At 45.9% G+C, this 22861-nt stretch overlaps 1 protein-coding gene across 1 annotated transcript in view; it reads left to right on the top strand.

The window, feature by feature from the left end:
- ZBTB8A (zinc finger and BTB domain containing 8A) overlaps window positions 1-22861 on the top strand; it is a 178850-nt gene that overhangs the window by 84513 nt on the left and 71476 nt on the right. Inside the window, exon 2 of the mRNA XM_086955702.1 lies at window positions 18186-19169. Coding sequence (XP_086811828.1) covers window positions 18203-19169 — 967 coding nt within the window. The 5' untranslated portion in view covers window positions 18186-18202. The remainder of the gene's footprint in view (window positions 1-18185; window positions 19170-22861) is intronic.

Consider the following 22861-nt stretch of genomic DNA (forward strand, 5'->3'; position numbering starts at 1 on the left):
CAGGAGCTCTCAGTAACTGGGGAAAGCGTCGGAATGTCTCTACTGACCAGAGCCGGTATTGATAGGATGGGGGACGTGTTTCAGGGAGGCGAATTCGTAGGCCTCGACAAGCTGGGGTATGTTCACAACCAAACATCCATGTTTCGCTTCACATATTTCAGACTCACTAGAGCCCTGAGGGAGCACTACCCTACGTTCCCTTCGGAGCCGGAATGCCTTGCACCACTGCAACTATTGATCACAACTAACGATTTATCACACCTGGTGTCTAGGCTTTATTCAGCTGCACAATCGGAACTAGTGGGGCATGAATTGAAGGCAAAGGGGCGGTGGGATGCACTACTCGACACACCATTGTCTGATGAAGAATGGGCTAGCGCCTGCGCCCTGACACAGATACTTACACCCAACGGTAATCTGCGGATAATTCACTTTAAATTCCTTCACCAAATTTATTACACACCAGCGAAACTGCTGAAATTCGGGTTTCAGGAGGAGGACAGATGTAAAAGGTGTAACCAGGAGGGTGCGGGCTTTGCACATTTGGCGTGGGACTGCGCCAAGGTAGAGAGTTACTGGGTGGAGGTCACTACCACTTTGTCTGTTATGCTGGAGGAGGAGGTACACTGTACACCCAAAGTCTGCTTGCTGGGGATAGTTCCACAGTTCAGGGCTTTGAAGCGGAAGTTCTGTGCGGTAGCATTATTATTAGCTAAGAGACAAGTGGCACAATGCTGGCACAGTCGTAAAGTGCCGAAGTTAAAAACATGGTTGCATGAAATGTCCACCTGTCGCGACAAGCTACAAACTTATGAAGAGTTGTTACCAGCAAAGACGAGACCAAAAAATATGTGGGTTTATTTGGAGGATTATCTTGCTTCCCTACAGAATGATGAGGAACCTCAACCATTGGACTGAATGGGTTGAACGACTGAATGGGTAATCACGGGGCAGGTGCAGGATGGCGGCGGGAAGAGGGGGAACCTATGAATGCCACCACAACTGCCGTGTAGCACGATGAGGATACACTGTAAGGTCTGAGTTGGGGTATGTTGTTATATTGTTCTTGTTATCAAAAGAGAAAATGTGAGACTCAGTTCTATTACCAGCTGTTAGCCATACATACGATAAACTACAGTATTCTGCGTCATATGCAACATTCACTCACAATGTTGGTTAATGGTATTAACGTAGCGAGCCGGCCCCAGGGTTGTAGGCTCATGCTGTGTTAACTGCTTTGATTTCAATAAAGGTCTTATGCAAAAAAAAAAAAATGTATATGGTGGGCGTCTGCATAGCCTATGTCCTTCTGCTGCAACTGCCCTTTCCAACGCTGTATTGGGTGTTGTGATTGGTGCTGTGGTTCCTGAGATTACCCGCCTCAATGGTTTGGGCTCTCTCATTATTATATTAGTATAGATATAGATACCAAAGTGAGGTATAGTGTGTACAGAGTCCTGTGGAACCCCAAAGGTAGGCAGAGGTAAAGTTAGATAGCATCTCACTCTCTATTTGTGGTAGTGTGGGCGAGCAGTAAAGCAGTATCAGAGGACAGTGTTAAGCATTTGTTGTACACATTCACACACTCAAAGACTGAACTTCAGATCAATTGTTTTTGTATAAAAAATATTCTTTTAGTTATTTTATTTTCTAGAACCAAGCAAGCCTGGCACAGGAAAGCAATACATACTTTACAGTAGTCATGAAGTTTGTAAACAGTTTGAATTGTAATTGTATATGCACTTTGTTTTGACTTATAGTATGGTTGCAGAGAAATGTAATACTTTGTAAATACAGTACATAGACTTGAATGGGCTAAAATACCAGGTAAGTTACTTTTTAGATTACTTTTCTTACTCAGAGTAGTATACCTCGATACTACTTTGGGACATTTCCTGTAAACCGGTAAGTAAAATCGTTTTGGTTAAATAGTACTATTTTAAAGAATTTCTTTAGGTTTTCAAACTGCACACTTAGAAGCTTTTCCAAGAAAAGCAGCCAATGTTATCCTACAGAGGAAAATAGTGTTAACAGGTTTAGTGTAAGTATTGGGTAGTGGGAGTTGAGTTTCTGGGGGTAGACTCAGGGGTCACCCAGGGTCAGGTATGCACTCTAGTTACACCCTCAGCGGATCTAGGGCGGCCGGGTGCAGAGTGCTGAGGCCCAATGTTATCCAATGGGGGGGCTCCGGTTGGTGGCTGCTGACGAGCAGGCCACTTGGTTGTGGGAGCACAGCTCCTAGACTTTAGCTCAGGGCAAATGGGGAAACAAAGTAGCACCAAAGGTGCACCCTCTGTGGTGCTTAGGCAGCCGGTTGCAAGGTGCTGTTCCGACATCAGGCGCCCTGTTGTTTGCAATGGGGAACCTCCGGTTTGCAAAGGCACTGCATGCCTGGGGACGAAGATCTCCTGGGGGCGACTACCACTTCGAGAGGTAAGTTGGGGGTTGGTTAGGCACTGTTGGTTTGGCCACCCAAAGCCATGGGGCGTAAGTAGCAGAGGTGCCTTTTGGGGTCGAATCTTCTTACCAGCTCCTGGTCGCGGTTGGGGGGACCTTCCGGATTTGGGCTGCAGGCGTCGGCTTGAGACTGGTCAAGGGTCGCCGGATCTCTGGTTAGGATTGCCGGGCGGACCTCCTCGGGGTGTTTGCCCACTCAAGCTCAGGCCATGGACGGCGGTTGCAGAGAAGGGCGAATCTGCTGTGTCTGACCGGAACCAGGGGTTGCAGATGAACAAATACGGTGTTCACCGGAGACAGTCTTTAAGGTTGAAGGCAGGCAGGTCCTCTAGGGTTTTCGAGTTTGCTGACTGCAGTGCACACCGGGATTTCGCAGGAGCAGGTTCAAGGTGGAGACAGGCCTGTAGGGCTGTGGCCAAGTCAGTGGGCGTCTTCCTCTTGTTAGCTTCTGCACGGCTGTTTGGTCCTTCTTCTTCCCTTGTAGTTTCTTCTTGACTGAAAAATCAAGGTGCAGGGGTGCCCCTAAATACTAGATTATGGGGCGTCAGGTGGGTAAAAAGGATGGGACCAATGGGTCTCTTCCCTGGGGTGGGTACATCCCTTATTATGCCACCCTCCAGTGGAAGGGGGGCATAAGCCTTTTCCTGGTTGGCTGGGTACCCCATCTGCAAGATGGCAGTGACTGAGTATTGTGCTTCACCTTGCCTCCCCCACCTGATGGTTGGAGTTGGTAGAGGTGGGCACACCTCTCTTCCTCACTTGTAATTATGGGCGCAAAATCCGTTCTGCTCGCGGATTTTGCGGATTTTGGGCAAATTCGCGATCCGCGTGAAATTGCCGAAAAATCCATCCGCGAGCAGATTTGCAGATTCTTTTTTTTTTTTTTCAGTAGAGGGTGGCATCTTCGTGGATAAATATGCAGGCAGGTCTCATTCTGGCACGATGCACCTGTCACAAAAATTAAACCTCAACAGGAAGCACTTACAGATATACATAAAGCAGGTGCTCGAGTTGAAGCTCAAATTCAGTCACGCATTATAATCAGCCCAAACAACTGGTGAGCATGGTCGAGACTAGGAAGGTGTGCTTCCTCCCCATATCTACCGCCTACAATTAGATGTAATCCTTGATGGAGGTCTTTGCATCCACGAGTTTCTCAAGCGCAATCCCCGTGTACTTCCTGTGACCAGGAGGCTGCTTTCTTCTCATCTGCTGCTCTGATCGGTCTCCGACCCTTTAAACAAGAGGCATGTGAACTCACATGGAAGCTCCGCACGTTTGGACCCACACACACTAGGGTATGCAACGTCTTCGCGCCCTTTCCTCACAATGATGGACAGCTCACTCGAGGGACCTCTGTGCCTTTTCGGCGCGGTGGCAAAATTACAGACACACGTGGTCACTAGAGACAACTCTTCTGGCCTTTTACGCAGCTGTAGTGTAGCAAAAGCACTACACATTTACCCAACGAGGTACCACTTACTGATTAGGCAGTAGAAAGTACTCCAGTTGAGTAGAGGTATGGCACAACACGGTGGCATCTTTGTGGATAAATATGCAGGCAGGACTCATTCTGGCACGATGCTCCTGTGCCCGAGTTGAAGTTCAAATTCAGTAACGCATTATAATCAGCCCAAACAACTAGTGAGCATGGTCGAGACTTGGCAGGTGTGCTTCCTCCCCTTATCTACCGCCTACAATTAGATGTAATCCTTGATGGAGGTCTTTGCATCCACAAGATTCTCGAGCGCAATCCCCATGTACTTCCTGTGACCAGGAGGCTGTTTCCTTCTCATCTGCTGCTCTGATCGGTCTCTGACCCTTTATAAACAAGAGGCATGTGAACTCGCTTGGAAACCCCACCCGTTTGGCCCCATCACACACACACTAGGGTACACGACATCACATTATTGCAAATGGCAAAAAAATCCATAAGTTTGCAGGAAAATCTGCAAATTTGTGGATTTTTTTGCTATTTTGTGCAAATTCGCGGACTGCGGATCCGCAAAATTCACCCATACTTACTAACTTGTTTTTCCCGCCGGTTCTCCCAACCAAAGTGGGGGTCAGAACCAGTGATGACCAGATGCTGAAAGCAGCAAGTGGTCTGGGGAAGCTCACAAAGGCGGCAAGACTTTGAAGCTTCCCCATCGTGACCCCTACCCATCCTGGGGGAGGAGGCTTGGCACCTCGTTCCAGGATGTGCATTGTTTCAGGCTCCCAAGAGCAGCAAGCTCTCGCCCATGGGTCCAGAAACATGTCTGCTGGTGGCAGCTGACTCAGCCTGGACACTAGTGGTAGGTCTTTTTTCAGGGGGCATCTCTAAGATGCCCTCTGTGTGCATTTTTCATTAAATCCCACACTGCCATCAGTGTGGGTTTAATGTGCTGAGAAGTAGGATACCAAACTTCTAATTTTTTAGTTTAGCCATTATAGTGCTGTGGAGTTCGTAATGACAAACTTCTAGCACCATATGCTCTTAATGGCAGCACTGCACTTACAATGTCTAAGAATGGGCTTAAACACTGTAGGTATACAGGAAACATGCACCTGTACCCTCACCACTGGTATAGTGCACCCAGCTAGAAGGGTGACTGATCTATGGCAGGGCAGTGGGTTGTAGGCATGGCACACAGGGAAGTGTGCCATGTCGGCTCTAAACTTTGTTCTGCACCAAGACACGCACCCTGCAAAGGCAGTGTGTGGGTGTATTGGTACAGGGCCTCTAAGGGTGGCACAAAAAGTGCTACAGCCCTTAAAGGTCTTCCCTGGTCATAGTGCCCCGGGTTACTTGTGGCACCATTTACCAGGGACTGACCTGTGGCCAGAGATGACAATTGGGTTTGGGTTAGTGTAGGGGAAAGAACACACGCCCTGGGAACCTGATTGGCAGGTACCCAGGGCACCTCAAATCAAAAGTGCATTATTAGTCTGGCAAAAGGTATGGGGTTACTGCAACAGAAACCTAACTTCTCACACGTGTGGTCAAAGTGCTGCATATTTACATTAACTGCTGGGTTCCAGTATCCAGACCTTGTGTTGTGGCTGCCTGCCCTAATTTTCCATAATGGCGTGGCATGCCATTGCAGACAAAGGAACACACTCCTGTTGATACTTTGTCACAGAAACTGGATGTGTCTTTAAGAATTGAAGAAATTTTCCAAAATGTGTTTTTTGGCAAAGTATTGCCTTTCCTTTTTTTTGGAGTACTCTTTGGTGATGGAGATTCCTGGTTAGTACAAAAATCCCTTAAAAAGAATAGTTTATTGAGAGCAGTAGGTGCGACCACAGACTTTGCCAAAAGGCTTGGGGCCAAACCGATGCAAGCTATGGTTACGGTGTATTGTGAGAAGTGTCTACCAATGGCAACTTATGGGTGTGGTGTCTGGGGGTTCAAAGATGTTGGAGAACTTCTGGTGATTGAAAATAAATTCCTGCTTAGTATCCTCACCGTTCCTGCCAATACTCCTTCTTTATCGGTTCATGAGGAAGTGAGTCTAGGTTACATCACAGACCTCATTGGTCTGGGACTCAATTTGTGGTGGATTAGAATCTGGTCTAGCCCAGCCCTCAATCTAAATCAGCTTGTGATTGAGGACTGTAGATCATTTGCCGGCGCTTTTGACAGACCATGGCTGACCAAGCTGATGTTGATCATTGTGGGTTGTACAGATCTGTTTACCAACCGTAGACAGCTGCGGCCAGGGGAGATGTAGGATATAAAAACATGTTCCTAAACAGGTGGCAAAGTGAAAGAGAGTGTAGTGAGTTACATAAACCTACAGTGAGACAATACACTCTGCTGAAAATATGTCCCCAGTGGTGTGGTAAATAAAATATTACCCTGTCGGAATTTCTATACTTAAACAATGGGTCATGCACATAATGAGAGGCAGAGTCCGTGGTGTCCGATTCAAAAGGGCTTTATTTCAGTAACTCGAGTTAAGGGAGAATCGGGTTCCATCACCACTCAGGTTCAGGAAGGGTCTTCTAAACTTTATTCACAGAGTACAATATTTATACATGAAAGATACATTACATTGCATAGAGAAGGAGGAGCGCTCCAGGCAGAGCAAAAGAAAGAGAGATAAGAACATATGGGCGTGAAAGAGGCGTGTAAGAAGGCGTACATGTGGGCGTTCACTTGAGGAGTCATAGGTGAGTCATAGGTGGGTGGATACATGGAGGGGGTCTGCATGGCCAGCTGGGACCTTTACCCTACTTGTGTGCGCAACTTGGTCATGACGTATAATTGACGTGTAACTGGGGGAAGCTGGGGGGGAGCTGACTCTCGATCTAGTAGAGAAGCCTTCAGTGTCAGGACGACCTGCACGTCTGGTATTATCTGATATCTTAAGTTTGGAGGATGTATTATCTGAAGTAAAGATCGTTCGAGCAAAGGTTGCTCATCACCAAGAGGCAGTGTATGCATATATGTCTTCGTGCATTGCGTGGGGGCCATGGGCTTTCTATGGATGCGAGCTCTGTAAATCACTTAAACGGAGACAGAAAGGCTAGGCCCTATCTCTGCAACTGGGCTCTGTTTACCTTCTTTACCAGGCAGGAATGTGTTTCTGTGGAGCAAGTAGATAACTGTGTGCAAAATACTGTCTTGGCAGGCCGGGCTGGGCCAGAAGTATGCGAGAGGTCAGGGATACGTAGCTAAGCTGCAGCTTTCAGAGTGTCTGGAGGCATGAAAACCTTAATTCGGAAACTCGCTCAAGCTGAGCCACAAAACGGGTTCATTTCGATATATTAAACGTGCACAGTGCAAATACATTGGCAACATGGGCCTCAGTGCAGAATTAACGTTTCTTTCATGTGGGACTTGGTAACTGACATTCTAATGTGAGACGGAAATACAGAGGCATTATTATTACAGGCACGAGAGGGAAGATGCATGGGTGACATGCACATACACTAAACGTGGGGTACATGCAGGGGACACATTGGCCACGTAAAATTTCTATTTCCTCATTCCCTCCTTGTCCCCTTCAGGACACATCTATATTCATGAGACCGTATATCTGATCATACAGCATCATTTGTTCGTCTTTTTTCTTTTGTATACGTGGATGAGGAATACAGACAGTGGCACACAGGCCGCAAATCGCCGGGCCACATTGCAGACAGAGACAGCAGCTGAATATCAGAAGCAGTATCATTCCTAGGAACGACAACACTTTCCATCCCCATGCTGATATTACACCCCACAGCCAACCGGACCAAGTCCATGTGCCTGGGTCTTGATGGATCTCGTGAGCAATCTTGTGAAGTCTTGTTATTGCTGCATACACGGATGGCGCGTTATTAGGAATAAACACGCAACAACTGGAGCCGATCACTCTACAAGCCCCGCCCCTATCTGCCAGGATGACGTCAAGAACAAGGCGGTTCTGAAGTCTCATGGCGGACTGTTCCTGGGTCAAGTTAGCCAGGGCAGCTGTTGTCTCATTCACTACTGCTTCTAGAGTTCTTGTTAACCTGCGTATGAGTTTACTGTTTTGGACGGGACCTATGAAGAAAAAGAATCCTCTATTGAAATCTGTATACTGTTCCCAAGCTGTCTCAGTCTGATCAACCACTGGGGAATCGGTCTCCCTCCTGTGCCTAACATGCACTAGTCGTGAATCTCGATGATAATGGGATGGGGCTAGAAAGACAGGGGGCAGAAGGAACGATATATAGCATGTTCCACCCCAGTCTAAGGGCAGATATGTATAGGCTGTCTGACCGCAAATAAAATAGGAATGGCGAGATGTGTTGAAGGAAGACTTTCCTTGATCATTAAACTCGACTACTGTATTACATTCACTGTGTCCCAGATGTACTGATCCTTTCTTTCTGACGCACAAATCACCTTTTACTGGTCGGACTGTAATAAACGGTGGACCTACATTTTGCTTGGGCTGAACATTCAGAATCATAAAGTTAAGGGAAGCATTTCCTTGCTTGTACTCTTCAGTTTCTAGATCGGTCCCCTTCCTTTGGGGAAGTCCGTCTTCGTCTGGAAAACATGCCTCATTCATTACTTTATTCAAATCTCCCCATATCCAATCGTCCTTGGAAACTGTGGACTTTCTTTCTAGTGATGTCATTAAAGCAAACCATGCTCCGCACGAACCATTGTGGGAGAACGGAAAAGGGAAGAAGGGCAGTACTCCCTTCGTCTTTTGAAAAGGTGGGAGCTGGCCACACACCCAACAATCTGTCGCATTGCTGGTCTGATGAGAACGGTGCAACATCCGAATAAAAGTATTGTTGCGCAGGGCTAGTCGATATGACAATTCATGAGGTGGCAGATCACTAAATGTATGCTCTGCAGTGTTATTAATGGAGAAGTGTATACGTGAAGAAAGAGGAGGAAAGAAGACATGTAGTGCCAAGCTGATACATATGATAGTGATGCACAGAAGAGACATAAAAATCAGAGTTACTATACATCTACTGCGTAATATCTTGCAGTATTTCTCTCTCATCTTGCTCTTTTTACTATTCTGGTCTACGATCTTATACATGTCAGGAACCTGTCTAACCGATTCACCACCTAGTGGACTTAAACAATTAAACGCTGTCTGACTTACTAGATCGTAACTTGGACCTATATTCTTGTTGCGGAGTCTTTTCTAGCAAAGGGGGCTTAAAGTCGGTACTATCGGGGCTTTCCGTACTGTCCTTTGTCTTTATCAAAATTCCAGGATCTCCAAAGAATTTCTTGCAGTGTTGAGCGTGAAGCCAGCCTTTACGTCCCTCGAACTTGACGGCAGTCCTCGTGGTGAGCAGTACTAATTTCGGTGTCTTCCAGCGTGGCTCAAGGGGGCTTGATCGATCAAAGTTCCTTATATACACGAAATTTCCAGGGACGATGGTATGCTCCTTGACTTGGGTGATGTCAGGGAAGGCGGCGGCAACCTGTGAACGACAAGAGAGTAGTGCAGACATCAAGGAAGCCAGGTAATCTGTCAGCATGTTACTGTCAACATCAGTTCTTTTCCTCAGCATAGGCGTACCCCACATATTCGGTGGTCTACCGAAAACCACTTCATAAGGAGATAGGCCTGTTCTGGAATGAGCTACCATACACATTTAAAAGAGGGCAACCGGCAAGGCTACCATCCAATCAACGCCTTTTTCTGCACAAACTTTTGCTAATTTTGTCTTAAGTGTCTGATTATGGCGCTCGACAAGTCCAGCTGCTTCAGGGTGTCGTACACAATGACATTTCCATTGATATCCTAACAGAAGGGACACTTGTTTCATTAATTCAGAAGTAAAGGGTTGGCCATTATCTGAGTACACGACACGGGGCAATCCATATCTGGGAAAATACTCACGCACCAATTGCCTGGCGGTGGTCACAGCAGTATAATCTGGGACTGGGTACGCTTCTGTCCATCTAGATAGTGCACACACAACTACCAGGACATACTTGTAACCTCTACATCTGTCCATCTGGATATAATCCATCTGGAGGACTTCAAAAGGATGGTCAGGAGGATGAAATCCGCCATGTTCCACCGGAATGCCTTTGCCTGGATTGAACTGGCAACAGATCATACAGGTACGTACTTTCTGTTTCGCTGCTGCACGCAGGTGCTTGTTAAACCAGATATTCTGTAAGCTGTCTAGCATTGCCTTTTCTCCTAAGTGTGCTGGACTATGTGCTGTGTTTATGATCACTTGTACCATAGAGTCTGGGAGAAACCATGTAGCTTTGCCTTTAGTCACCCAACCTTGATCAGTCTGGACCCCTCCTTGTTCAGTCCATTTCTTTATTTCGTCCGGAGTGGCATGTGTCTGTAGGTCGAGTACATCTTGTAAAGGATCCCTGACTGTCATATGTTTTGTCAGTAATGGTACCTCTGTCTTTGTCGTGTCTGTTGGTGTCTGAGCTGTCAATTTAGCAGTTCGGTCTGCCAGGTCATTACCCTGGGAAATGGTGTCTGTGACTTTGGTGTGTGCTTTGCATTTCAGGATAGCTATGGCTGTAGGCAAATGTATTGCTTCTAACAGAGCCTGAATGAGCGGGCCGTGCTGGATTTTAGTCCCATGAGAGGTCAAGAAACCTCTCTCCCTCCATAACACTCCGAAATCATGAACAACACCGAATGCATACTGTGAATCTGTATATATGTTCACTTTCAAGTTCTTGGCTCTTATGCAGGCTTGTGTCAGAGCGATGAGCTCTGCTGCTTGTGCTGACAGTGTATCTATTCTGTGTGTCTCTATGACTTCAGTAGCAGTGGTCACGGCATATGCGGCCACTAGCTCTCCTGTGCTTGTTCTCATGCATGAACCATGAACATAAAGTGTCAGGTCAGGGTCTGGAAGTGCAACATCTGTCAGGTCTTGTCTTGGTTTCGTCACTGTATTCATTACTTCCACACAGTCATGTGGTGCGGTGTCTACTGTACTTGAGGGTAAAAGTGTAGCAGGGTTAAGAATATTGCATCGTCTGATCTCTATGTGTGGCTGAAATAATGTCAGTTCATATCCTGTCAGTCTCGCTACAGTCAAGTGCTGTGTCTGTGTTCTGTTCAAGAGAACTTCCACTGCATGTGGTACCTGTACTGTCAGGGGGTGTCCCAGTACTATGGAATCACTCTCTCTTATGGCTAGGGCTGTTGCTGCAACTGATTTCAAGCACGCAGGCAGAGCCTGGGCCACTGGATCCAGTGTACTAGAAAAATAAGCGCAAGGCTTGTGTTTTCCTGCCTGATCCTGTGTAAGGACAGATAATGCTGTTCCATCTCGTTCAGTGACAAAAAGCATAAAAGGTTTGCTGTAACAAGGAGTCGCTAAAACTGGTGCTTGACATAAGGCTCTTTTTAATTCTTCAAATGCCAAAGTATGTTCTTGTGTCCAAGGGAGGACAGTCGAAGACGCTGCCTCCTGTGTTGTCAACTGTATGAGTGGTTTGGCTAGATAGGCATACTGGGGAATCCATTGTCTGCAGTATGAAGTGAGGCCAATGAAGGCCCGTACTTCCTTTTGTGTCTTTGGCTGGGAAAGGTTAGCAATTAACTGAATACGTTCTTGTGTCAGCTGTCTACCCCTCTTGGACAGCAAGTGTCCAAGGTACACCACTTGCTGTGCACAGAATTGCAACTTCGAAGGGGACACTTTGTGCCCCTTGTCTGCCAGAAAGTGTAAAACTGTCAGTGATGCATTTTCACAGTCAGGTTCTGATCGTGCTGTAATTAGGATGTCGTCTACGTACTGGAGCAGTGCAGTGATGGTAGGCATATGAATACTGTCCAGCTGTCTTTTTAATGCTTGGCTGTAAATGCTAGGACTCTCTGTAAAACCTTGAGGAGCTCTCGTAAATTTAAAGCTGCGTCCATTTAAACTGAATCCGAAAAGGTACTGACTATCTGGATGAATTGGAACACTGAAAAAGGCATTCTTCAAGTCAATTACAGTAAAGCACGTTGCCTCAGAATCAATAGCAGTCAGTAATGAAGAAATGTCGGGGACCACTGGGTATTGAGGGACTACACATTTGTTCAATTCTCGAAGGTCAACAACTAGTCTGTAAACAGGTGGTGCATTAGGGTCTGTTCGTTTAAGAATAGGGATGACAGGTGAATTACATACATTCGAGTCAGTCTCTACTACCACCCCTTGTGCAATGAGTTCGTCAACAATTTTCAGTAAGGCTACTACGGCATCAGGTGGTAACTTGTATTGTCTGATACGTGGTAGTATTACTCCTGTCTTGAGAGTGACACGGTGTGGTGTAATGTGCATGTAACCTACGTCAGTCGGACCTTGTGCCCATAGGTGCTGTGGTACATTCTGGAGTCTGTGGTCAAAATCCTTCAACACATAATGTCCCTTAAAATCACGTAAGAACAATCGTACTCCTTCCGGAGAACAACATATAACTGCTCCTAGTTCTTTTAATGTCTTTATACCAAGCAAGTTTTCTGGACATTATTTAGTAAGTAGCAAGTCTGTGGTACGTGACAATGGACCTACTCCTAGGGAAACTGGTTTCGATACTTCATTAACAATAGGCTTTCCTGAAAATCCCAGGGAAACATTCTGTGAGCCTGAAAGGGGTGCCCCTGGAACCTCGTCATGACTGATGGTAGTTCTGCTCGCCCCTGTGTCAATCAGGAATTTTCTGTCCTTTCCCAATACACGACTATGTACATAGGGACCCTCTTGATCTACAGGAACCTCAATAAGGGGCAAGCCAACTTCCCTCTCTAGGCTGTTTCATGAGAACTGTTGGTATTCTGGATAGTCAGACTGCGTGTACTGATACATTTGTTGTGTGGCAGGCGGTGGTGGGGGTGGAAAATTCGCTACTGTCTGGTTTGTGTTCTGTGGGGTGCTATTCTGCCTAGGAGGATGCGGTCGTTCTTTTGTCTTGCGTGTAGCTATATTGTGTTTCAGGACAGCACAATCTTTTACAAAGTGACCTGGTTGTTTGCAATAATTACAGTTCCCATTAACAAGTGTTGTGCCCTTTTTGTTCGCATTGGCTGGTACCGTTTGGGCAACCAGCACTTTCATTTTCGTATCTTTCATGCGTCTCTTTTCATGATCCTGCTCTTCTCTAATCCTGTTCTGGTGATATTGTAACATTTGCAACATTTGGGAAGGACTATTTGCTTGCCAAGTACTCTCAACCTTCAGTACTCTATTCTTGATCTGGGGTAAGGAATTCTCTACTAATTTGCTCACGAAAAGATGTGGATATGACTCGCTACTGGGCTTAAGGCCACTATTAATAGAAAAACATTTCTCGAATCTAGAATAGAAATCACTCGTATCCTCGTCTTGTTTCTGTTTACAGGCTGAAATAGCATCCCAGTCTTCCTTTTTAGTAGTCAATAGTCTCGGCAAAACCTGTATCAGGAGTTCAGGTAGTTCTTTAGCTTTGCCCCCAAGACCAACCCCCGGGTGCCTACCTTTATCCTCTGTCTCCAATTCTGCCCAACTTAACTTTTTCTCTCCCACCTCCCAGTCTTTTTCCTTAAGCTTTTCATAAATACCAACAGGCAACAGTACTTTCAATAGTTTCAGAATGTCAGCGTACGTATAGTCTCCTATGCGGAGAATATCTTTTAATTCTCGGTGAAAACCCCCCGGGTCTTTATCATGGCAGGGCAACATCTTTTTCATTTCCAGTATTTCTAATTTCGTCAAGGGTGTGTAAACATACACTCGTTGAAGCTCACCCGCTGCATTTTTGACGGGATGCACCTCTCGTAGGGGGTTCTGTCTGTCTATGTATAATTTCTTTCTGTCGTGGTGTGGGGCGGGAAGCATGCATGTGGTCAGAGAAAATAAGTACTTATGTTGTTGATCCAGAATGACATTAATTAAATCAGTACCTAAGCCTGTCCATCTTTCTAGAAGTATATCGTCCAGTAACTTTTACAAGGGACCGGGATCAGAATATTGACTCTCATACAACGTTATCAAATGTTGAACCATGTAAATACCGGCCAAACGCTGTTCGTTCAGCGGAAGGCTCAAGAAAGTCTGGGCCACTATATCATCGCTATATATGTTACAATTGGACACCCATTGGACGGCTGACCGGACCAATTCCTTTTCGTGTGGGGTGTGGGATCGCTCGCTCTCTACCTGTCGTTGCAGGGCTTTTTCAGTAGCTTGGAATAAGTTCTCAAGGCAATATCTTTCTTTTATAGCCTGTCCCTGTTTGCGGTAGTCGAGGCCCTTGGGCCTGTCAAACTGCCGTGCTTTGCCTACGTAATTAATTTTGTCCTTTTCCTCGGTTTCTGGCTCAAGATCATCCGATGATAACTCATACTTCCCGTCAGACTCTTCACGGTGTATTTCTAAGATCTCCTTTCGTATTTTCTTGTACATACTTTCTGTCTGTCCCTGTCTATCATGCCGACCGGCAGCTATGTTGTCACTCCAATCCTTCAGACCTTTCTTTACTTCTTTGTCTGGTTGGTCTTGTTCCCTGATCAGACAGTTAATCATAAAACGTAGAATAATGTTCTTAACCTCCACCTTTCTGTGTTCCATGGCCTTTTCTATACACTCGGGTCCCTCCCCCGTTCTAATGAAATGGTATATTTTATCTAGGTGTTCCTTCATGTCTGGTAATGTGATCAAATAGTCGGCGGCATGTCTTAATCTTAGTGAAAACATGAGCATTGGACCCTCTCCTGGTACTGGATCGTATATACAACGTGGGATTGTTACACCTACAGAATACTTAAATGGCGTTGATGTCGTTTGTGGCGTTCGCGGTGGCCCTAGCCCTAGCAGTGTTCGCGGCGGTGTTCGTGGTGTTGGCGGTGGCCCCCCTCCCACTGCCCCGGGCCCTACGTCGTCTGTCACGACCTGCTGGAGCGGAAGCTGTATGAGCTGATCCGCTGGTGGGGGCGGAGGAAAACCTGCGTTCACATAGTCCAGTGCAGGCTCCTCTAGATAGGAGGAAATAAAAGCCTCAGATGCTGTCGGCTTCGTTCTATGTACTCTAAAGGGTACTGGTGGTGGTGACGACCTACGGGGTATTTCTGAGGAGGTCACTCTAGCTAGTTCTTCTGAGAGGACTGGATAGATGCCAGCAACGAGGGCATTTCTTTCTCTTTCAGCTTGTTCTGCCTTGACCCGTTCCCCCTCCTCCCGCAGTTCTTTTTCTCTGGCTTTTTCCGCTGCTTGTTTACTTCTCTCTGCTTGGTGGAATTCTTTCTCTGCCCTCCTATGCGCTTCTTTACGCCATAATTCAATGGCATCTTTCTGAGACGGTCTTACTTTCCGTTTCCACAGTGCTTCCTCTACTTTCATAATACATTCAGAATCCCATGTTCCGGAGGCAGGCCATCTGTACTTCTCCTCTAAATACTTCGTGTAATCTACCCATAAGTCTAAAAACAATATGGCATCTAGCCCATGTTTATTGTACATGAAATGTCCAGGTGTGTCTCTAGGCGGGATGTTAACTGGCTCTTCTAATATGCCTTTCCTGGTCCCTATCTGACGTAATTTCGAAAACAGTGGCATGTTGAAACTAAACTTAACGAAAACACAATACGCACTAAAATAGACTGACTGGAACGATCATTCACACTAAAACGTTACAATACTAAAACATTAAAACAGATACGTTCTAACTAATAAATGGGGAAAAACATGAACTTGAAAACAGTTAACTTTATGCACTGGAGTACAGTACAGCCATACCGGTCTCGTAAAGAGACACGTCTTTACCGTGCCCACGTTTACCGTGGGCCCGTCTTTACCGTGCACTGGCACGTCTTTACCGAGCTCAAATAAATGAACCCGTCTTTAATCTTTATGCGTTCCCTATAACGGTACTCACCGGGAAGCAGAACTTGAAGGCCTCGGAAACTTGATACTGCCTGCGCATGCGCCACGGAACAGGTGGACCTTCGGAAACCTCGGACCTTGCTCTCTCACGGCTTGGGCTCTGGTTGGGATGATCCGCAATCCTCACCGCCTCGTGTGGATGCCTGGTCGCAGTCTGTCCTCCTCGTGGGCCTGAGGGAGTAAGCAGGAAATCCTGCTGGCGTGTACACTTTGAAGTCCGTCACGGCTGTAGAAGGGGGCAAGGGCTGGACCTACATCACCGGCGCGTGGGGAAGGGGACTAGTCCCTGTTCGAGCGCCAGATTATGTGGTAAATAAAATATTACCCTGTCGGAATTTCTATACTTAAACAATGGGTCATGCACATAATGAGAGGCAGAGTCCGTGGTGTCCGATTCAAAAGGGCTTTATTTCAGTAACTCGAGTTAAGGGAGAATCGGGTTCCATCACCACTCAGGTTCAGGAAGGGTCTTCTAAACTTTATTCACAGAGTACAATATTTATACATGAAAGATACATTACATTGCATAGAGAAGGAGGAGCGCTCCAGGCAGAGCAAAAGAAAGAGAGATAAGAACATATGGGCGTTAAAGAGGCGTGCAAGAAGGCGTACATGTGGGTGTTCACTTGAGGAGTCATAGGTGAGTCATAGGTGGGTGGATACATGGAGGGGGTCTGCATGGCCAGCTGGGACCTTTACCCTACTTGTGTGCGCAACTTGGTCATGACGTATAATTGACATGTAACTGGGGGAAGCTAGGGGGGAGCTGACTCTCGATCTAGTAGAGAAGCCTTCAGTTTCAGGACGACCTGCACGTCTGGTATTATCTGATATCTTAAGTTTGGAGGATGTATTATCTGAAGTAAAGGTCGCTCGAGCAAAGGTTGCTCATCACCAAGAGGCAGTGTATGCATATATGTCTTCGTGCATTGCGTGGGGGCCATGGGCTTTCTATGGATGTGAGCTCTGTAAATCACTTAAACGGAGACAGAAAGGCTAGGCCCTATCTCTGCAACCGGGCTCTGTTTACCTTCTTTACCAGGCAGGAATGTGTTTCTGTGGAGCAAGTAGATAACTGTGTGCAAAATACTGTCTTGGCAGGCCGGGCTGGGCCAGAAGTATGCGAGAGGTCAGGGATACGTAGCTAAGCTGCAGCTTTCAGAGTGTCTGGAGGCATAAAAACCTTAATTCGGAAACTGGCTCAAGCTGAGCCACAAAACGGGTTCATTTCGATATATTAAACGTGCACAGTGCAAATACATTGGCAACATGGGCCTCAGTGCAGAATTAACGTTTCTTTCATGTGGGACTTGGTAACTGACATTCTAATGTGAGATGGAAATACAGAGGCATTATTATTACAGGCACGAGAGCGAAGATGCATGGGTGACATGCACATACACTAAACGTGGGGTACATGCAGGGGACACATTGGCCACGTAAAATGTCTATTTCCTCAGTGGGGAACCTTATTTTTCCTCTGTTACGAACACTCAATAGCGTTTTTTAGTAACAAGGTTCAGGTTCAACTTAATTCACTGGCCTTTAGCTGTTCCCAAAGGATTCCACTAGCTGGGTGATTGAAAACGGTGTTCCTGCGATAACTTTTCGGACCAAGATATCTTACATTTTATGTTTTTTTGTGTGACTTATATCAGGTATGAAGGACTAGATACATTCTTGAGTTGGTAAGAAACAATCATTTTACACAAGTAAGAACAGCTCTGATGCCCTACAAATTTTTCCACCCTCCCTCACCCCATTACCCCAACAGTTTGTTTTGGGGGTTGCAAGTTTCCTTGCCGGAGCACTCAGACTTAGGAAAAAGTTATTCACTGATTAGAGATTATTTTTAATTACAATAGATAGCACTCTGTTAGGCTAGTATAGGGGTTGACCCGGAGTTTGCACTTTATGTATTTGGTACCGTAATGGCGCATTCACACTTTATATGGCTGTCCGACGTAGCCTACGCTAGCACCATATCCCAATTTTTATACTGGTTTTTATCAATGTGATTAGATTAATTGGTTTTAACTAACATAGTGGACCCTATCTTTGAGATTTTTGTTGTCAGGTTTTATTAGGATGATGCCCTACACTGTTCATTTACAACCATTTTCTTTATTCTTGGATGTCTTCCATTTTAAACTTGAGTTTTTGCGCGTATCATTACGGTATGCTGTGTATTTCTCGTAATGAATTTGCGATTGTTTTTTCTTTGCTCCATGATCATGTTTTATAGATTTGTTTGTATATTATATCGAGCTATGTCTGTATGTACAGCTGTGATAGGACATGACTTGTGGGTGTTTATTTGCGCTTTTATGGCCTATATTGGCCAAATAAAGAGTTATTGACTGACTGGCGCTAAATGTGATTTTATTTTATTTTTTATTTAGGACCATCTGCACCACCGATGTCGGAAATGGAGATTTCCTCCCATCACTCACGCCTGTTACACCAGCTGAACGAGCAGCGCCAGCAGGACTTATTTTGCGACTGCCATATCCTCATTCAGGGGAGGACTTTCAAAGCTCATCGAAATGTGCTGTTTGCTAGTAGTGGATATTTCAAAATGCTCCTTTCCCAGAGTTCAAAAGAGGCGTGTCCGCCATCCACAGCAACTTTTGAAGTCTTCTCACCTGAAACATTCCATGTCATCCTGGACTTCATGTATACAGGCAAACTCTCTCTTAATGGCCAAACAGTCATTGAAGTCATGTCGGCAGCTAGCTACCTTCAAATGACCGACGTTATTGGTGCCTGCAAGACCTTCATCAAGTCCTCTTTGGACATCAACGAAAAAGAAAAAGATGATTTTTTTAACCTTTCTGAAAAGGACACAAAACAAGGTATAAACGGTAATGGTGATGAACAGACAGACATGTATGGCTTAGAATGGGAGGTAGCAGAAAGCAGTCCACAGCATTCCAGAGTACCTCCTGAAGGAGGCAAAAGCACAAGTGATAATAGCTGGAATGTTTACAATTATTACAAGGCTTTTCAAAGAAGTACCCAAGAGCGGACAGCCAAACAGGACCAAAGACACGACTCTGCTAAAAAGCAGAGTAGGCACTTAAGAGAACCAGAATCAGGTGATGTACCTGATAGTAAGCAAATCAAAGAAGAACCTGCTCCAGAAACTTGTAGGATATCAAAACCAAAAGGCTTTGTTTCTCAGTCGGAAGAGCCAGTTCCAATTGATTTTGACGTAGATGCTGGGTTCCCTCTTGATAATGTTGCGGGCATGACACCTAGGACCTGGACAGTAAACCAGCCATCCCAATCACGGAGGTCTGCTAGCAAGTCCAAGTCATCCAAAGCTGATGAGCTATATGCCACAATGCCCACAATCCTAGGGGTTGTGGGTGGCTGGGGTGAAGGTAAATATAGATACATATGTTCCTAAATGTTCTGCTCATTTTCAGTGCCTCTAATAATGATGGAAAATTTGAAGCCTCCCCTAGTAGTAACCTTTGCATTTTGAGTTTCCCAGGCCCCTTCATGGGATGACCTATGCATGGCTGGTACCAGAATAGAAAGTTTGGTTCTGCCTCGACTGTCCCTTCTAACTCCTCAGAGCGGAGTCCTCTTATCTGGCGTCAGTATGGATTAGTCCCGACCATGGGTCAGGGAACTACTGTAATGTATGAAGGATGAACTAGAATTAATAATATTTATTCAGTCTTGGTCTGACTATCTTCAGTCCAGTTAATAAGAGCGTTCAAAGGTATGTAATACCATCTGTAGCACTTTCTGTGTAGTTCATTATACAGTGTAGCAAAAATGTTTTGATCATGGACTGACCAAACCTGTTTTCAGTCTCCCAGCGAACATTAATGTGTAATCTTTACAAAAAGTGTGGGTTGCGGCACACTTTGTTGCTTAGCAAATGTCATTAATTGTGTATGCTTTTGCAAAACTATGAAGGCTGCCTTGTCTGAGACTACAGGAGCTTGAATACTATTTACTGCGGAGTGCCTCACAAAGTGGTGTCTACCATGATGTCCATGACAATTTCTCTAATTTTAGAGGTAGTGTGTTTTATTTTGGCAAGTATAGTGCTCGCACATGTTACATCAATGAAAAGTCTGTTGAGGAATAAAACATTGGGGGCCGCTCAAGTAGGTTGGAAATGAGACTGTATTCCAGTGAAGACAATGCAGTCAGCTGAGCAGAAGCACACTAACAACTGCCAGCCTGCCCCTTCAAAACATTACACCTACAACCCTCAGCTCGTTCAGAGAACAAGACCCACGCACCATGCCCCCTAGAAGATGGACGCAGTTCAAGCACTGCTCATGTAAGCCTTCAAATGATGAGAGTTGTTCAGCTTTCGAAGAAAGGTTTACAAAAAAGTCAGGAAGCAAATCTCCTGATCTAAGTGAAACTCCAATACATTTGGCAACAAGCATTTACAATGCAATGGTCTTGTCTTTATTAAAGTTAGAGCTATTGGCATTGCTCATGACATTATTTTTGTTTTTTAAACATATAAATAAACACCTCCAGCCAAGGCTCCAACTCTGGCGGCAAACGAGCTGCGACAAACGGAGCCCGCCCCAGACCTCGTATCTGCCCCCAGGCCTGCGCCGGATAATATCTGCCGCTCTTACCTAGCTATTCCTCCTTTAGAAGGCAATGCCCATAGGTACAGACTCCATGGATCCCGGAGGGTGACACTGACCCTGCGGGACCCTGCCCTGAGCACCGGAGTGAGGCACCGGTGCAAGGAGCAGGAGATGCAATCGGGGGGAAGCCTTCTCTGTCTCGGCCGGGGAAGGGGGGGAGGAGCCAGCGGAAGGCGGCCACACACAGAGCCCAGCAGCAGCGGCAGCCAGGGAGCGCATCAGCCGGGACGGAACAGACCGGGAGAGCCCAGGAGAGAGGTGAGAAGAGGGGTGGGGGGAGAGGAAGCGACACACCATGTTTCTCCGAGGTCAAGCACAAAAGAGAAACACCCCGTCCTTTTCAGACTGGGGGGCGTGTTTTTCTTTCTCCCCTCTTCTCCATTGACTGGAATGTAAACAACGTGCGTGTTTTTGACTGTTGCTGTTACATTTCAGCCAATGGAGAAGAATGAGAAAGAAACTAAAAAACACACCCCTCAATCCGAAAAAGACGGGCTTAGCTGGAAAAAATGACATCACTAAAACCTCTTCTCCAATGGCTGGCCGCCGTTTAGGAAGCCAGCCAATGGAGAAGAGGGGCGGGGTTTACCCACGCTACTAAGAAACAAAATCTCACCAGTGAGACTGCGCATGTGCGCAGCCTATGCTAGCCGAGACCTAAAAATGCAGTACATTCTAACAAACATCTCTCAAACAAACTGTATTGCATCTTGGGGGCATGTGCCTGGAGCTGATTTTTTCTTAGAGCTAAGGTATCTGGAATCAAAAAAGTGATCTTCCATGTTGCCCTGTCAATTTCAAAGGCTCAATAATGATGGATTTAAAAAAAAACAATTGTGCAGTGGCTGAAGCTTCGTAGAGTGACAAAATGAATGTTAAAATATATTTTGATTTTATACTGGTCTAAAGAATACAACTGGTTCTCAGAATTTCCTAGAGCTAAAAGACATGCCAGCATTGTTTATTTATCAAATATACCTACATTAATCCAGTCTTTCGATTTGAGTGGAAATAAAAGATTGATCTAAGTAAGATTGTGGTACAAAATTGTAAGGCAAATTTGTCATTTATAAATGCTATGTAAGGCTCTGATGCTGAGAAGCGCATTGTCTATGGGTCAAACTTATAGCAGATTAAAAGCAGTGTTAGGGCAAGTGTCCTTGTAGATACACATGCTTTGCAAACTCCTGCCATCTAGTGTTAGGTCATGATGTGTGCATGTTGTTTTTCCTCGAAGAAGTCTTTCTAGTCATGAGGAACTCCTCCTTCTTTGTGATAATGTGCATGAGCATCGACTCCATTGTTAGATTCTTCTTGTTTCTGCCTCTGGGTTCGGACCTATGTGCCTGTGCCCCATCGATACTTCATGGTGCTCTTTTCGGCTTGTGCAACACTATTCCCCTCCTCTGTATTGTTTTGAGCATATTTTCCATTCTGCGTATTGAGGTATATCTAAATCTCTTATTGAGTTGCTTCAATCGTGGTAGCTACAGAGCCTCCCCCTTCGGAGCCATCTTCAGTCTCCATCAAGTTCTTCTGAGAATGCCTTGCTAGTGATGGAACGGACTCCCTTCCACTGCTTCCCTTGCTGACACGCGCAGTATCCCCGGACCGAACTACATCAGGTCTGCAATCTGTGTTTATCACCAGAACACAGAGAAGGGGATTGCATCACCTGCTGCACCTTCCGCTCCAAGAAAACCCTTCAAGACAGCCGAGCACATCAGCTTGATGTGTTGCAGAGAAGCATTGAGGATAATCCAGGCATCTTCGGTCATGAAGATATCAAAGTACTGGGAGAACATCCTACGCTGTCGGCTGTGGAGGAAGAGGCGTTATCCATTGAGGGCAGTTCCGGCTCCAACCTTAAGGTCGACCTGGAGATGGAGAAAGTTACACAAGGTCAACAGTCTGTGAATACGGTACTCCCGGTCTTTAATCACAGTGTTGATCAGCCCAAACGACTTTTGATCTCTCTGAAACAACATACAGAGGCCCTCAGTCCACAATGCCTTTTGACCATGGTCGGCACTAGGCAACTGTTTTGGATGCCCGCCTTCTGGCTCGGCGCCAAAACAACAACCAAGGCCCGAAACCTTCTGAATCGAGCACTTGGGAACGCCACTTGCGCCTGTCGGACCCTCGGTGCCGAGCTGACCATCACCATTGACAGGCACCTCTTCAACACCAAAACCGCAGTTGCACCCGAAATCTTTGAAGAGACTTCCAAGCCCCATTTGGCATGCTATTGGAGTCCATTCTTCATAGACTCCAAGAGCAACTGGACGCCAAGCAAAAGCAAATCCACATCCAGCCTCACATGAACCGTAACCTTGCCAAATCTTCAGCTTTGATTTCCTCACCACCAAAAAGACTGCTGTCTTTCCAGGAGGCTCTGGATCAACTGGTACCACCAAAACATCATAACAAGTCTGATAAGGTCA

This window comes from Lissotriton vulgaris, chromosome 2_1 (genome assembly GCF_964263255.1).
Source record: "Lissotriton vulgaris chromosome 2_1, aLisVul1.2, whole genome shotgun sequence".
In the NCBI taxonomy this organism is placed as follows: domain Eukaryota; kingdom Metazoa; phylum Chordata; class Amphibia; order Caudata; family Salamandridae; genus Lissotriton; species Lissotriton vulgaris.